This window comes from Gobius niger (genome assembly GCF_951799975.1).
Source record: "Gobius niger genome assembly, chromosome: 1".
Classification (NCBI taxonomy): Eukaryota; Metazoa; Chordata; class Actinopteri; order Gobiiformes; family Gobiidae; genus Gobius; species Gobius niger.
The window spans coordinates 235,439-250,784 of NC_136852.1; the positions used below are offsets into that span (position 1 = coordinate 235,439).

Consider the following 15,346-nt stretch of genomic DNA (forward strand, 5'->3'; position numbering starts at 1 on the left):
CCGCCCTTCTCCCCGGCGGTCCCGGAGCTGATTGGACCAGAGCTGCGCGCGTGCTTCCCGCCTCTATCCAGCGGTTTGAGTTTGAATCTGAGGCGAAAAGAACCACAACACCTGAAAAACACGAAAAACACCCGAAAAAACATCTGAAAAACAACTGGAATACACCCGAAAAAACACATAAACAACAACAACTGAGAAACAAGCTAAAAACATCCAAAAACAAACTAAAAAAACACCGTATTACAGGCTATAAAACAAAACAAAATACATCCGATAAACAAGCCCAAAAAACACCCAAAATAAGCTAAAAAAAAAAAAAAAACACCCACAAGATTAAGGTTCATTTATTTTGAAAATATTCAGCTTTAAAATCAGCAAAACAAAGCTCTTCAAAATAAAGTGTTTATTTACCACATGACACTTGGAGACTGGAGTCAGCACACGCCCCAAAACGAGCACGAAGAACACGCACCAAAACGAGCACGAAGCACAATCCCCAAAACGAGCCTGAAGCACACGCCCCAAAACGAGTACGAAGCACACACCCCAAAACGAGCACGAAGCACACGCCCCAAAACGAGCATGAAGCACACACCCCAAAACGAGCACGAAGCACACACCCCAAAACGAGCATGAAGCACACACCCCAAAACGAGCACGAAGCACACGCCCCAAAACGAGCACTAAGCACACGCCCCAAAACGAGCATGAAGCACACACCCCAAAACGAGCACGAAGCACACGCCCCAAAACGAGCATGAAGCACACACCCCAAAACGAGCATGAAGCACACACCCCAAAACGAGCACTAAGCACACGCCCCAAAACGAGCATGAAGCACACACCCCAAAACGAGCACGAAGCACACGCCCCAAAACGAGCATGAAGCACACGCCCCAAAACGAGCCTGAAGCACACGCCCCAAAACGAGCACGAAGCACACGCCCCAAAACGAGCACGAAGCACACTCCCCAAAACGAGCACGAAGCACACGCCCCAAAACGAGCACGAGGCACACTCCCCAAAACGAGCACGAAGCACACGCCCCAAAACGAGCACGAAGCACACTCCCCAAAACGAGCACGAAGCACACTCCCCAAAACGAGCACGAAGCACACTCCCCAAAACAAGCACGAAGCACACTCCCCAAAACGAGCACGAAGCACACTCCCCAAAACGAGCACGAAGCACGCTCCCCAAAACGAGCACGAAGCACACTCCCCAAAACGAGCACGAAGCACACGCCCCAAAACGAGCACGAAGCACACGCCCCAAAACGAGCACTAAGCACACTCCCCAAAACGAGCACGAAGCACACTCCCCAAAACGAGCACGAAGCACACGCCCCAAAACGAGCACGAAGAACACGCCCCAAAACGAGCACGAAGCACACGCCCCAAAACGAGCACGAAGCACACGCCCCAAAACGAGCACGAAGCACACGCCCCAAAACGAGCACGAAGAACACGCCCCAAAACGAGCACGAAGCACACGCCCCAAAACGAGCACGAAGCACACTCCCCAACACGAGCACGAAGCACACTCCCCAAAACGAGCACGAAGCACACTCCCCAAAACGAGCACGAAGAACACGCCCCAAAACGAGCACGAAGCACACGCCCCAAAACGAGCACGAAGCACACTCCCCAAAACGAGCACGAAGCACACGCCCCAAAACGAGCACGAAGCACACGCCCCAAAACGAGCACGAAGCACACTCCCCAAAACGAGCACGAAGAACACGCCCCAAAACGAGCACGAGGCACACGCCCCAAAACGAGCACGAAGCACACGCCCCAAAACGAGCACGAAGCACACTCCCCAAAACGAGCACGAAGCACACTCCCCAAAACGAGCACGAAGCACACGCCCCAAAACGAGCACGAAGCACACTCCCCAAAACGAGCACGAAGCACACTCCCCAAAACGAGCACGAAGCACACTCCCCAAAACGAGCACGAAGCACACGCCCCAAAACGAGCACGAAGCACACGCCCCAAAACGAGCACGAAGCACACGCCCCAAAACGAGCACGAAGCACACTCCCCAAAACGAGCACGAAGCACACGCCCCAAAACAAGCACGAAGCACACTCCCCAAAACGATCACGAAGCACACGCCCCAAAACGAGCACGAAGCACACTCCCCAAAACGAGCCTGAAGCACACTCCCCAAAACGATTACGAGGCACACTCCCCAAAACGAGCACGAGGCACACGCCCCAAAACGAGCACGAAGCAAACTCCCCAAAACGAGCACGAAGCACACGCCCCAAAACGAGCACGAAGCACACGCCCCAAAACGAGCACGAAGCACACGCCCCAAAACGAGCACGAAGCACACGCCCCAAAACGAGCACGAAGCACACGCCCCAAAACGAGCACGAAGCACACGCCCCAAAACGAGCACGAAGCACAGTCCCCAAAACGAGCACGAAGCACACTCCCCAAAACGAGTACGAAGCACACGCCCCAAAACGAGCACGAAGCACACTCCCCAAAACGAGTACGAATCACACGCCCCAAAACGAGCACGAAGCACACTCCCCAAAACGAGCACGAAGCACACGCCCCAAAACAAGCACGAAGCACACTCCCCAAAACGATCACGAAGCACACGCCCCAAAACGAGCACGAAGCACACTCCCCAAAACGAGCCTGAAGCACACTCCCCAAAACGAGCACGAGGCACACTCCCCAAAACGAGCACGAGGCACACGCCCCAAAACGAGCACGAAGCAAACTCCCCAAAACGAGCACGAAGCACACGCCCCAAAACGAGCACGAAGCACACGCCCCAAAACGAGCACGAAGCACACGCCCCAAAACGAGCACGAAGCACACGCCCCAAAACGAGCACGAAGCACACGCCCCAAAACGAGCACGAAGCACACGCCCCAAAACGAGCACGAAGCACAGTCCCCAAAACGAGCACGAAGCACACGCCCCAAAACGAGCACGAAGCACACTCCCCAAAACGAGCACGAAGCACACGCCCCAAAACGAGCACGAAGCACACGCCCCAAAACGAGCACGAAGCACACTCCCCAAAACGAGCACGAAGCACACTCCCCAAAACGAGTACGAAGCACACGCCCCAAAACGAGCACGAAGCACACTCCCCAAAACGAGTACGAATCACACGCCCCAAAACGAGCACGAAGCACACGCCCCAAAACGAGGTTTTTATTTTACATTGCGAGATAGGACTCGGCTAAAAATGAAGTTTGTCATAGAATTTTTTTTAAATCGGTACAGACGTGCGTCATGACAAGTTGAGCACAAAATATTATGGCAACGCCTTCCGCCATATTGGATGTCGGCCATTTTGGATGAAAGCCCATGAAGTGAGAATCTGCCTTTTTTTTGCTAGGATTTTTATTGCGGCGCAGCCGAAACCTTGAGTAACATGAACATCATTTAAAAACTGATCTAATCTCAGACTGAGGGAGACAAACGGCCCATATTTGTACTTGTGTATTTGAGTATTTTATTGGAGAAAAGCAACAGTGACGGAACATTAACGTAAACACACTCGAATAGGAAGGCCCAGGACACGCTGGTGGTGTCGCCTCGGGGTCCCCCCAGAACAGCTGGAGGAGGTCGGGGTCCCCCAGAACAGCTGCAGGAGGTCGGGTCCCCCCAGAACAGCTGGAGGAGGTCGGGGTCCCCCCAGAACAGCTGGAGGAGGTCGGGGTCCCCCCAGAACAGCTGCAGGAGGTCGGGTCCCCCCAGAACAGCTGGAGGAGGTCGGGGTCCCCCCAGAACAGCTGCAGGAGGTGTGTGTGGAGGCTGCTGCCCCCACGACCCGGCCCCGGATAAAGAGGAAGAAAATGGATGGAAACTTGAATACACACGAAACCCTGTTTATTATGAACACAAACACAGCCAGCAGTTTCTCTGAACACTAAGGCTAAAGAAGGATAAAGAGGGATTAAAGAGGGATAAACCAGAGATAAACCAGAGATAAACCAGGGGTAAACCAGGGATAAACCAGGGATAAACCAGGGATAAACCGGGGATAAACCAGAGATAAACCAGGGATAAACCGGGGATAAACCAGAGATAAACCAGAGATAAACCAGGGATAAACCAGGGATAAACCAGGGATAAAGGAAATGACTCTGTAGTTTATGAAAATACTTGTTTCTACATAAAAATACGTGCATAAAAAATAAATAGCATTTCCTGAATCAAAACAAACAATTGAAATGTTTAACACACGTTTTACAGAAAGTCTTTTTTAAATCCAAACAGAACAATGTGGAGGAAACACGGCGTAAACGCAGATTCTGTAACAAGTCTCCGTTTCAGCAGCAGTTTAGAGATTTCTTAGTTTTATTTTCCATGTTTCTAAATGACTGAACTCTCGAGGAGAAATTACATTGTTCCTACAATAACTAGTTTATTCACAAACTAAACCGGATCCAAAATCCCTCTTTGGAGCGAATACGTCACTAGATAAAGTCATATATTTATTATTGTATAATTCATTTGCCTTGACTCTGTAGTTTGTGGCTGATCTGTAAGCTACAGTATATGAAAACATAAATAAAGTAAATACTGACCTCGGTCTTTGGTTTAAAACACAAACCTGTCACAGTAAAAGCCTTAGAGACACTTACAGTGTCTTAATTTGAAAAACTAAAGGTCTCAGCCAATCACAGCGCTGTGGGGGCGGGGCTAAACGCCTCGGCGAATCAGGTGGTTCTTCTCCGGTTCCAGGAACTCGTCCAATAGCGTTGCAGTAACAGCCTGAAGCTCCGCCTCCAGCTGCGCCACACTGAAAAAAAATAGTGATACTTTATTAATCCTCGGGGCAGTAGTTGCAGTAGTAGTAGAAACAGTAGTAGTATCAGTAGTAGTAGTAGTAGTAGTAGTAGTAGTAGTAGTAGTAGTAGTAGTAGTAGTAGTAGTAGTAGTAGTAGTAGTAGTTACCTGTCGCCCCCTTGTGGCTCGGGGCAGTAGTAGTATTAGTAGTAGTTACCTGTCGCCCCCTTGTGGCTCGGCGCAGTAGTAGTATTAGTAGTAGTAGTAGTAGTAGTAGGTACCTGTCGCCCCCTTGTGGCTCGGGGCAGTAGTAGTATTAGTAGTAGTTACCTGTCGCCCCCTTGTGGCTCGGCGCAGTAGTAGTATTAGTAGTAGTAGTAGTAGTAGTAGGTACCTGTCGCCCCCTTGTGGCTCGGGGCAGTAGTAGTATTAGTAGTAGTTACCTGTCGCCCCCTTGTGGCTCGGCGCAGTAGTAGTATTAGTAGTAGTAGTAGTAGTAGTAGGTACCTGTCGCCCCCTTGTGGCTCGGGGCAGTAGTAGTATTAGTAGTAGTTACCTGTCGCCCCCTTGTGGCTCGGCGCAGATCTCGGCGTAAACCTTGATCTTGTTTTCGGTGCCGCTCTTCCGTAGCGTCGCCGTGACCCCGTTCTGCAGCCAGAAGGTGATCATGTGACCGCTGCTCACAGGAAGTACCTGCAGGTCACATGATCCGTCACATCAGGCGCCCTCCTATTATAAACACTTTCCCTTCAAGGCCGAGTCACAAAGCTAATATTACAAACACTTTCCCTTCAAGGCCGAGTCACGGAGCTAATATTACAAACACTTTCCCTTCAAGGCCAAGTCACGGAGCTAATATTACAAACACTTTCCCTTAAAGGCCGAGTCACGGAGCTAATATTATAAACACTTTCCCTTCAAGGCCGAGTCACGGAACTAATATTATAAACACTTTCCCTTCAAGGCAGAGTCACGGAACTAATTTTATAAACACTTTCCCTTCAAGGCCGAGTCACGGAACTAATATTATAAACACTTTCCCTTCAAGGCCAAGTCACAAAGCTAATATTATAAACACTTTCCCTTCAAGGCCGAGTCACAAAGCTAATATTATAAACACTTTCCCTTCAAGGCCGAGTCACGGAGCTAATATTATAAACACTTTCCCTTCAAGGCCGAGTCACGGAGCTAATATTATAAACACTTTCCCTTCAAGGCCGAGTCACGGAGCTAATATTATAAACACTTTCCCTTCAAGGCCGAGACACGGAGCTAATATTATAAACACTTTCCCTTCAAGGCCGAGTCACGGAGCTAATATTATAAACACTTTCCCTTCAAGGCCAAGTCACGGAGCTAATATTATAAACACTTTCCCTTCAAGGCCCTGCCGTCCTCACCGATCTCTGGTCGTCTTGGCGACTGTCGTAGCCCCGCCCGATGTCCCTGACGGCGGTGATGGCGGACGAGCCGCAGGTTCGGGGATACGTCCCGGAGCCGTCGAAGTCCCGGATCCGCGAGAAGATCCGGTCCACGGTGGGCGGGTCGTTACAGATGACGTAGGTCGTCACCGCGGTGTGGAACCCGTAACTGAGAGGGAACAGAACCAGAGACTCAGAACCAGGGAGGAACCAGAGCCGGAACCAGAGCCGGAAACCAGAGCCGGAACCAGGGAGGAACCAGAGCCGGAACCAGGGAGGAACCAGAGGTGGAACCAGGGCCGGAACCAGGGTGGAACCAGAGACTCAGAACCAGGGAGGAACCAGAGCCGGAACCAGAGCCGGAAACCAGAGCCGGAACCAGGGAGGAACCAGAGCCGGAACCAGGGAGGAACCAGAGGTGGAACCAGGGCCGGAACCAGGGTGGAACCAGAGACTCAGAACCAGGGAGGAACCAGAGCCGGAACCAGAGCCGGAAACCAGAGCCGGAACCAGGGAGGAACCAGAGCCGGAACCAGGGAGGAACCAGAGGTGGAACCAGGGCCGGAACCAGGGTGGAACCAGAGACTCAGAACCAGGGAGGAACCAGAGCCGGAACCAGGGTGGAACCAGAGACTCAGAACCAGGGTGGAACCAGAGCCGGAACCAGAGCCGGAACCAGAGCCGGAACCAGAGCCGGAACCAGAGCCGGAACCAGGGAGGAACCAGAGCCGGAACCAGGGTGGAACCAGAGACTCAGAACCAGGGTGGAACCAGAGCCGGAACCAGAGCCGGAACCAGAGCCGGAACCAGAGCCGGAACCAGGGAGGAACCAGAGCCGGAACCAGAGCCGGAACCAGAGCCGGAACCAGAGGTGGAACCAGAGCCGGAACCAGAGGTGGGAGTCGCCACAATATTTTCTCAAGTAAGAGTAAAAAAGTACTTGGAGAAAATGTTACTCGAGTACTGTGAGTAACTGATCTTTTTTCAACAACGGCATAATTGTGTGAAAAAAAAAAAATCCTGTTTAAAGAACCAGAAGCACGAGACGAACTATAATATATGATATTTCACTTACGTGTGGTAGATGTTATACATGTTTTAGTTTGAGGCTTACGTGTGGTAGATGTTATACATGTTTTAGTTTCAGACTTATGTGTGGTAGATGTTATACATGTTTTAGTTTCAGACTTAAGTGTGGTAGATGTTATACATGTTTTAGTTTGGGACTTACGTGTGGTAGCTGTTATACATGTTTTAGTTTGGGACTTACGTGTGGTAGATGTTATACATGTTTTAGTTTGGGACTTACGTGTGGTAGATGTTATACATGTTTTAGTTTGGGACTTACGTGTGGTAGATGTTATACATGTTTTAGTTTGGGACTTACGTGTGGTAGATGTTATACATGTTTTAGTTTGGGACTTACGTGTGGTAGATGTTATACATGTTTTAGTTTGGGACTTACGTGTGGTAGATGTTATACATGTTTTAGTTTGACACTTACGTGTGGTAGATGTTATACATGTTTTAGTTTGGGACTTACGTGTGGTAGATGTTATACATGTTTTAGTTTGGGACTTACGTGTGGTAGATGTTATACATGTTTTAGTTTGGGACTTACGTGTGGTAGCTGTTATACATGTTTTAGTTTGAGGCTTACGTGTGGTAGATGTTATACATGTTTTAGTTTGAGGCTTACGTGTGGTAGATGTTATACATGTTTTAGTTTGAGACTTACGTGTGGTAGCTGTTATACATGTTTTAGTTTGACACTTACGTGTGGTAGCTGTTATACATGTTTAGTTTGGGACTTACGTGTGGTAGATGTTATACATGTTTTAGTTTGAGGCTTACGTGTGGTAGATGTTATACATGTTTTAGTTTGAGGCTTACGTGTGGTAGATGTTATACATGTTTTAGTTTGAGGCTTACGTGTGGTAGATGTTATACATGTTTTAGTTTCAGACTTACGTGTGGTAGATGTTATACATGTTTTAGTTTCAGACTTACGTGTGGTAGATGTTATACATGTTTTAGTTTCAGACTTACGTGTGGTAGATGTTATACATGTTTTAGTTTGGGACTTACATGTGGTAGATGTTATACATGTTTTAGTTTGGGACTTACATGTGGTAGATGTTATACATGTTTTAGTTTCAGACTTACGTGTGGTAGATGTTATACATGTTTTAGTTTGGGACTTACATGTGGTAGATGTTATACATGTTTTAGTTTGAGGCTTACGTGTGGTAGATGTTATACATGTTTTAGTTTCAGGCTTACGTGTGGTAGATGTTATACATGTTTTAGTTTCAGACTTACGTGTGGTAGATGTTATACATGTTTTAGTTTGAGGCTTACGTGTGGTAGATGTTATACATGTTTTAGTTTGAGACTTACGTGTGGTAGATGTTATACATGTTTTAGTTTCAGACTTACGTGTGGTAGATGTTATACATGTTTTAGTTTGGGACTTACATGTGGTAGATGTTATACATGTTTTAGTTTGGGACTTACATGTGGTAGATGTTATACATGTTTTAGTTTCAGACTTACGTGTGGTAGATGTTATACATGTTTTAGTTTGGGACTTACATGTGGTAGATGTTATACATGTTTTAGTTTGACACTTACGTGTGGTAGATGTTATACATGTTTTAGTTTCAGACTTACGTGTGGTAGATGTTATACATGTTTTAGTTTGGGACTTACGTGTGGTAGATGTTATACATGTTTTAGTTTGGGACTTACGTGTGGTAGATGTTATACATGTTTAGTTTCAGACTTACGTGTGGTAGATGTTATACATGTTTTAGTTTCAGACTTACGTGTGGTAGATGTTATACATGTTTTAGTTTGAGGCTTACGTGTGGTAGATGTTATACATGTTTTAGTTTGAGACTTACATGTGGTAGATGTTATACATGTTTTAGTTTGAGACTTACATGTGGTAGATGTTATACATGTTTTAGTTTGAGGCTTACGTGTGGTAGATGTTATACATGTTTTAGTTTCAGACTTACGTGTGGTAGATGTTATACATGTTTTAGTTTGAGGCTTACGTGTGGTAGATGTTATACATGTTTTAGTTTGAGACTTACTTGTGGTAGATGTTATACATGTTTTAGTTTGGGACTTACGTGTGGTAGATGTTATACATGTTTTAGTTTCAGACTTACGTGTGGTAGATGTTATACATGTTTAGTTTCAGACTTACGTGTGGTAGATGTTATACATGTTTTAGTTTGGGACTTACATGTGGTAGATGTTATACATGTTTTAGTTTCAGACTTACGTGTGGTAGATGTTATACATGTTTTAGTTTGGGACTTACGTGTGGTAGATGTTATACATGTTTTAGTTTCAGACTTACGTGTGGTAGATGTTATACATGTTTTAGTTTGGGACTTACGTGTGGTAGATGTTATACATGTTTTAGTTTGGGACTTACGTGTGGTAGATGTTATACATGTTTTAGTTTGGGACTTACGTGTGGTAGATGTTATACATGTTTTAGTTTGGGACTTACATGTGGTAGATGTTATACATGTTTAGTTTGGGACTTACATGTGGTAGATGTTATACATGTTTTAGTTTCAGACTTACGTGTGGTAGATGTTATACATGTTTTAGTTTGGGACTTACGTGTGGTAGATGTTATACATGTTTTAGTTTGAGGCTTACGTGTGGTAGATGTTATACATGTTTTAGTTTCAGACTTACGTGTGGTAGATGTTATACATGTTTTAGTTTGGGACTTACGTGTGGTAGATGTTATACATGTTTTAGTTTCAGACTTACGTGTGGTAGATGTTATACATGTTTTAGTTTGGGACTTACATGTGGTAGATGTTATACATGTTTTAGTTTGGGACTTACGTGTGGTAGATGTTATACATGTTTTAGTTTGGGACTTACATGTGGTAGATGTTATACATGTTTTAGTTTCAGACTTACGTGTGGTAGATGTTATACATGTTTTAGTTTGGGACTTACATGTGGTAGATGTTATACATGTTTTAGTTTGGGACTTACGTGTGGTAGATGTTATACATGTTTTAGTTTGGGACTTACATGTGGTAGATGTTATACATGTTTTAGTTTCAGACTTACGTGTGGTAGATGTTATACATGTTTTAGTTTGACACTTACGTGTGGTAGATGTTATACATGTTTTAGTTTGGGACTTACGTGTGGTAGATGTTATACATGTTTTAGTTTGGGACTTACGTGTGGTAGATGTTATACATGTTTTAGTTTGGGACTTACGTGTGGTAGATGTTATACATGTTTTAGTTTGGGACTTACGTGTGGTAGATGTTATACATGTTTTAGTTTGGGACTTACGTGTGGTAGATGTTATACATGTTTTAGTTTGACACTTACGTGTGGTAGATGTTATACATGTTTTAGTTTGGGACTTACGTGTGGTAGATGTTATACATGTTTTAGTTTGGGACTTACGTGTGGTAGATGTTATACATGTTTTAGTTTGGGACTTACGTGTGGTAGATGTTATACATGTTTTAGTTTGAGACTTACGTGTGGTAGATGTTATACATGTTTTAGTTTGGGACTTACGTGTGGTAGATGTTATACATGTTTTAGTTTGGGACTTACGTGTGGTAGATGTTATACATGTTTTAGTTTGGGACTTACATGTGGTAGATGTTATACATGTTTTAGTTTGAGGCTTACGTGTGGTAGATGTTATACATGTTTTAGTTTCAGACTTACGTGTGGTAGATGTTATACATGTTTTAGTTTCAGACTTACGTGTGGTAGATGTTATACATGTTTTAGTTTCAGACTTACGTGTGGTAGATGTTATACATGTTTTAGTTTCAGACTTACGTGTGGTAGATGTTATACATGTTTTAGTTTCAGACTTACGTGTGGTAGATGTTGTACATGTTTTAGTTTCAGACTTACGTGTGGTAGATGTTGTACATGTTTTAGTTTCAGACTTACGTGTGGTAGATGTTATACATGTTTTAGTTTGGGACTTACGTGTGGTAGATGTTATACATGTTTAGTTTCAGACTTACGTGTGGTAGATGTTATACATGTTTTAGTTTCAGACTTACGTGTGGTAGATGTTATACATGTTTTAGTTTCAGACTTACGTGTGGTAGATGTTATACATGTTTTAGTTTCAGACTTACGTGTGGTAGATGTTATACATGTTTTAGTTTCAGACTTACGTGTGGTAGATGTTATACATGTTTTAGTTTCAGACTTACGTGTGGTAGATGTTATACATGTTTTAGTTTCAGACTTACGTGTGGTAGATGTTATACATGTTTTAGTTTCAGACTTACGTGTGGTAGATGTTATACATGTTTTAGTTTCAGACTTACGTGTGGTAGATGTTATACATGTTTTAGTTTGAGGCTTACGTGTGGTAGATGTTATACATGTTTAGTTTGGGACTTACGTGTGGTAGATGTTATACATGTTTAGTTTGAGGCTTACATGTGGTAGATGTTATACATGTTTTAGTTTCAGACTTACGTGTGGTAGATGTTATACATGTTTTAGTTTGGGACTTACGTGTGGTAGATGTTATACATGTTTTAGTTTCAGACTTACGTGTGGTAGCTGTTATACATGTTTTAGTTTGGGACTTACGTGTGGTAGATGTTATACATGTTTTAGTTTCAGACTTACGTGTGGTAGATGTTCTGCATGTTTTAGTTTCAGACTTACGTGTGGTAGATGTTATACATGTTTTAGTTTGGGACTTACGTGTGGTAGATGTTATACATGTTTTAGTTTGACACTTACGTGTGGTAGCTGTTATACATGTTTAGTTTGGGACTTACGTGTGGTAGATGTTATACATGTTTTAGTTTGACACTTACGTGTGGTAGATGTTATACATGTTTAGTTTCAGACTTACGTGTGGTAGATGTTATACATGTTTAGTTTCAGACTTACGTGTGGTAGATGTTATACATGTTTTAGTTTCAGACTTACGTGTGGTAGATGTTATACATGTTTTAGTTTGAGGCTTACGTGTGGTAGATGTTATACATGTTTTAGTTTCAGACTTACGTGTGGTAGATGTTATACATGTTTTAGTTTGGGACTTACGTGTGGTAGATGTTATACATGTTTAGTTTGGGACTTACGTGTGGTAGATGTTATACATGTTTTAGTTTGAGGCTTACGTGTGGTAGATGTTATACATGTTTTAGTTTGGGACTTACGTGTGGTAGCTGTTATACATGTTTTAGTTTGGGACTTACGTGTGGTAGATGTTATACATGTTTTAGTTTGACACTTACGTGTGGTAGCTGTTATACATGTTTAGTTTGGGACTTACGTGTGGTAGATGTTATACATGTTTTAGTTTGAGGCTTACGTGTGGTAGATGTTATACATGTTTTAGTTTGGGACTTACGTGTGGTAGATGTTATACATGTTTTAGTTTCAGACTTACGTGTGGTAGATGTTATACATGTTTTAGTTTCAGACTTACGTGTGGTAGATGTTATACATGTTTTAGTTTGGGACTTACGTGTGGTAGATGTTATACATGTTTTAGTTTGAGGCTTACGTGTGGTAGATGTTATACATGTTTTAGTTTGAGGCTTACGTGTGGTAGATGTTATACATGTTTTAGTTTGAGGCTTACGTGTGGTAGATGTTATACATGTTTTAGTTTCAGACTTACGTGTGGTAGATGTTATACATGTTTTAGTTTCAGACTTACGTGTGGTAGATGTTATACATGTTTTAGTTTGACACTTACGTGTGGTAGATGTTCTGCAGCTGGCAGCTCAGACTCAGGTTTTGTCGATGGAGAAAAGAGGCCATTTCGGCCACGACCGCGGCCGCACTGACCCCGTCCTTCTCCGGGACCGCAGCCCCGCACAGGAACCCTGCAGAGGGAGGAGTCATCATCGCCGTTAGATCTGATTTTCGGGGATAATACCGGGGTAATGTCGGGGTGATGTCGGGATAATGTCGGGGTAATACCGGGGTAATGTCGGGATAATGTCGGGATAATGTCGGGATAATGTCGGGGCATTGTCGGGATAATGTCGGGGTAATGTCGGGATAATGTCGGGATAATGTCGGGGTAATGTCGGGGTAATGTCGGGATAATGTCGGGGTAATGTCGGGGTAATGTCGGGATAATGTCGGGATAATGTCGGGGTAATGTCGGGGTAATGCCGTGGTAATGTCGGGATAATGTCGGGATAATGTCGGGATAATGTCGGGGTAATGTCGGGGTAATGTCGGGATAATGTCGGGGTAATGTCGGGGTAATGTCGGGGTAATGTCGGGATAATGTCGGGATAATGTCGGGGTAATGTCGGGATAATGTCGGGATAATGTCGGGGTAATGTCGGGGTAATGTCGGGGTAATGTCGGGGTAATGTCGGGGTAATGTCGGGGTAATGTCGGGATAATGTCGGGATAATGTCGGGGTAATGTCGGGGTAATGTCGGGGTAATGTCGGGATAATACCGGGGTAATGTCGGGGTAATGTCGGGGTAATGTCGGGATAATGTCGGGGTAATGTGGGGGTAATGTCGGGATAATACCGGGATAATGTCGGGATAATGTCGGGGTAATGTCGGGATAATACCGGGATAATGTCGGGATAATGTCGGGATAATACCGGGGTAATGTCGGGATAATGTCGGGATAATGTCGGGGTAATGTCGGGATAATGTCGGGATAATGTCGGGATAATGTCGGGATAATGTCGGGGTAATGTCGGGATAATACCGGGGTAATGTCGGGATAATGTCGGGATAATGTCGGGATAATGTCGGGGTAATGTGGGGGTAATGTCGGGATAATACCGGGATAATGTCGGGATAATGTCGGGGTAATACCGGGATAATGTCGTGGTAATGTCGGGATAATGTCGGGATAATGTCGGGGTAATGTCGGGGTAATGTCGGGATAATGTCGGGGTAATGTCGGCGTAATGTCGGGATAATGTCGGGATAATGTCGGGGTAATGTCGGGATAATGTCGGGATAATGTCGGGGTAATGTCGGGGTAATGTCGGGGTAATGTCGGGATAATGTCGGGGTAATGTCGGGGTAATGTCGGGATAATGTCGGGGTAATGCCGGGGTAATGTCAGGGTAATGTCGGGGTAATGTCGGGATAATGTCGGGATAATGTCGGAGTAATGTCGAGGTAATGTCGGGGTAATGTCGGGGTAATGTCGGGGTAATGTCGGGATAATGTCGGGGTAATACCGGGATAATGTCGGGATATTGTCGGGGTAATGTCGGGGTAATGTCGGGATAATGTCGGGGTAATACCGGGATAATGTCGGGGTAATGTCGGGGTAATGTCGGGGTAATGTCATGATAATGTCATGATAATGTCGGGATAATGTCGGGATAATGTCGGGGTAATGTCGGGGTAATGTCATGATAATGTCGGGATAATGTCGGGGTAATGTCGGGGTAATGTCGGGATAATGTCGGGGTAATACCGGGATAATGTCGGGGTAATGTCGGGGTAATGTCGGGGTAATGTCATGATAATGTCGGGATAATGTCGGGGTAATGTCGGGGTAATGTCGGGGTAATGTCGGGGTAATGTCAGGGTAATGTCGGGGTAATGTCGGGGTAATGTCGGGATAATGTCGGGGTAATGTCGGGGTAATGTCGGGATAATGTCGGGGTAATGTCGGGGTAATGTCGGGGTAATGTCGGGATAATGTCGGGGTAATGTCATGATAATGTCGGGGTAATGTCGGGGTAATGTCGGGGTAATGTCGGGGTAATGTCGGGGTAATGTCGGGGTAATGTCGGGGTAATGTCGGGGTAATGTCGGGGTAATGTCGGGGTAATGTCGGGATAATGTCGGGGTAATGTCGGGGTAATGTCGGGGTAATGTCGGGGTAATGTCGGGGTAATGTCGGGATAATGTCGGGATAATGTCGGGGTAATGTCGGGGTAATGTCGGGGTAATGTCGGGGTAAAGTCGGGATAATGTCGGGATAATGTCGGGATAATGTCGGGATAATGTCGGGGTAATGTCGGGATAATGTCGGGGTAATGTCGGGGTAATGTCGGGATAATGTCATGATAATGTCGGGGTAATGTCGAGGTAATGTCGGGGTAATGTCGGGGTAATGTCGGGGTAATGTCGGGGTAATGTCGGGGTAATGTCGGGG

At 45.1% G+C, this 15,346-nt stretch overlaps 1 protein-coding gene across 1 annotated transcript in view; it reads right to left on the reverse strand.

The window, feature by feature from the left end:
• Positions 1-4,580: 4,580 nt before the first annotated feature.
• The window catches only part of pgm2l1 (phosphoglucomutase 2-like 1), a 33,808-nt gene continuing 23,042 nt past the window's right edge, over positions 4,581-15,346 (reverse strand). The window contains exons 11-14 of the mRNA XM_079566450.1: positions 12,948-13,077; positions 6,170-6,359; positions 5,326-5,462; positions 4,581-4,782 (exon numbers count right to left, since the gene is read on the reverse strand). Coding sequence (XP_079422576.1) covers positions 4,683-4,782; positions 5,326-5,462; positions 6,170-6,359; positions 12,948-13,077 — 557 coding nt within the window. The 3' untranslated portion in view covers positions 4,581-4,682. The remainder of the gene's footprint in view (positions 4,783-5,325; positions 5,463-6,169; positions 6,360-12,947; positions 13,078-15,346) is intronic.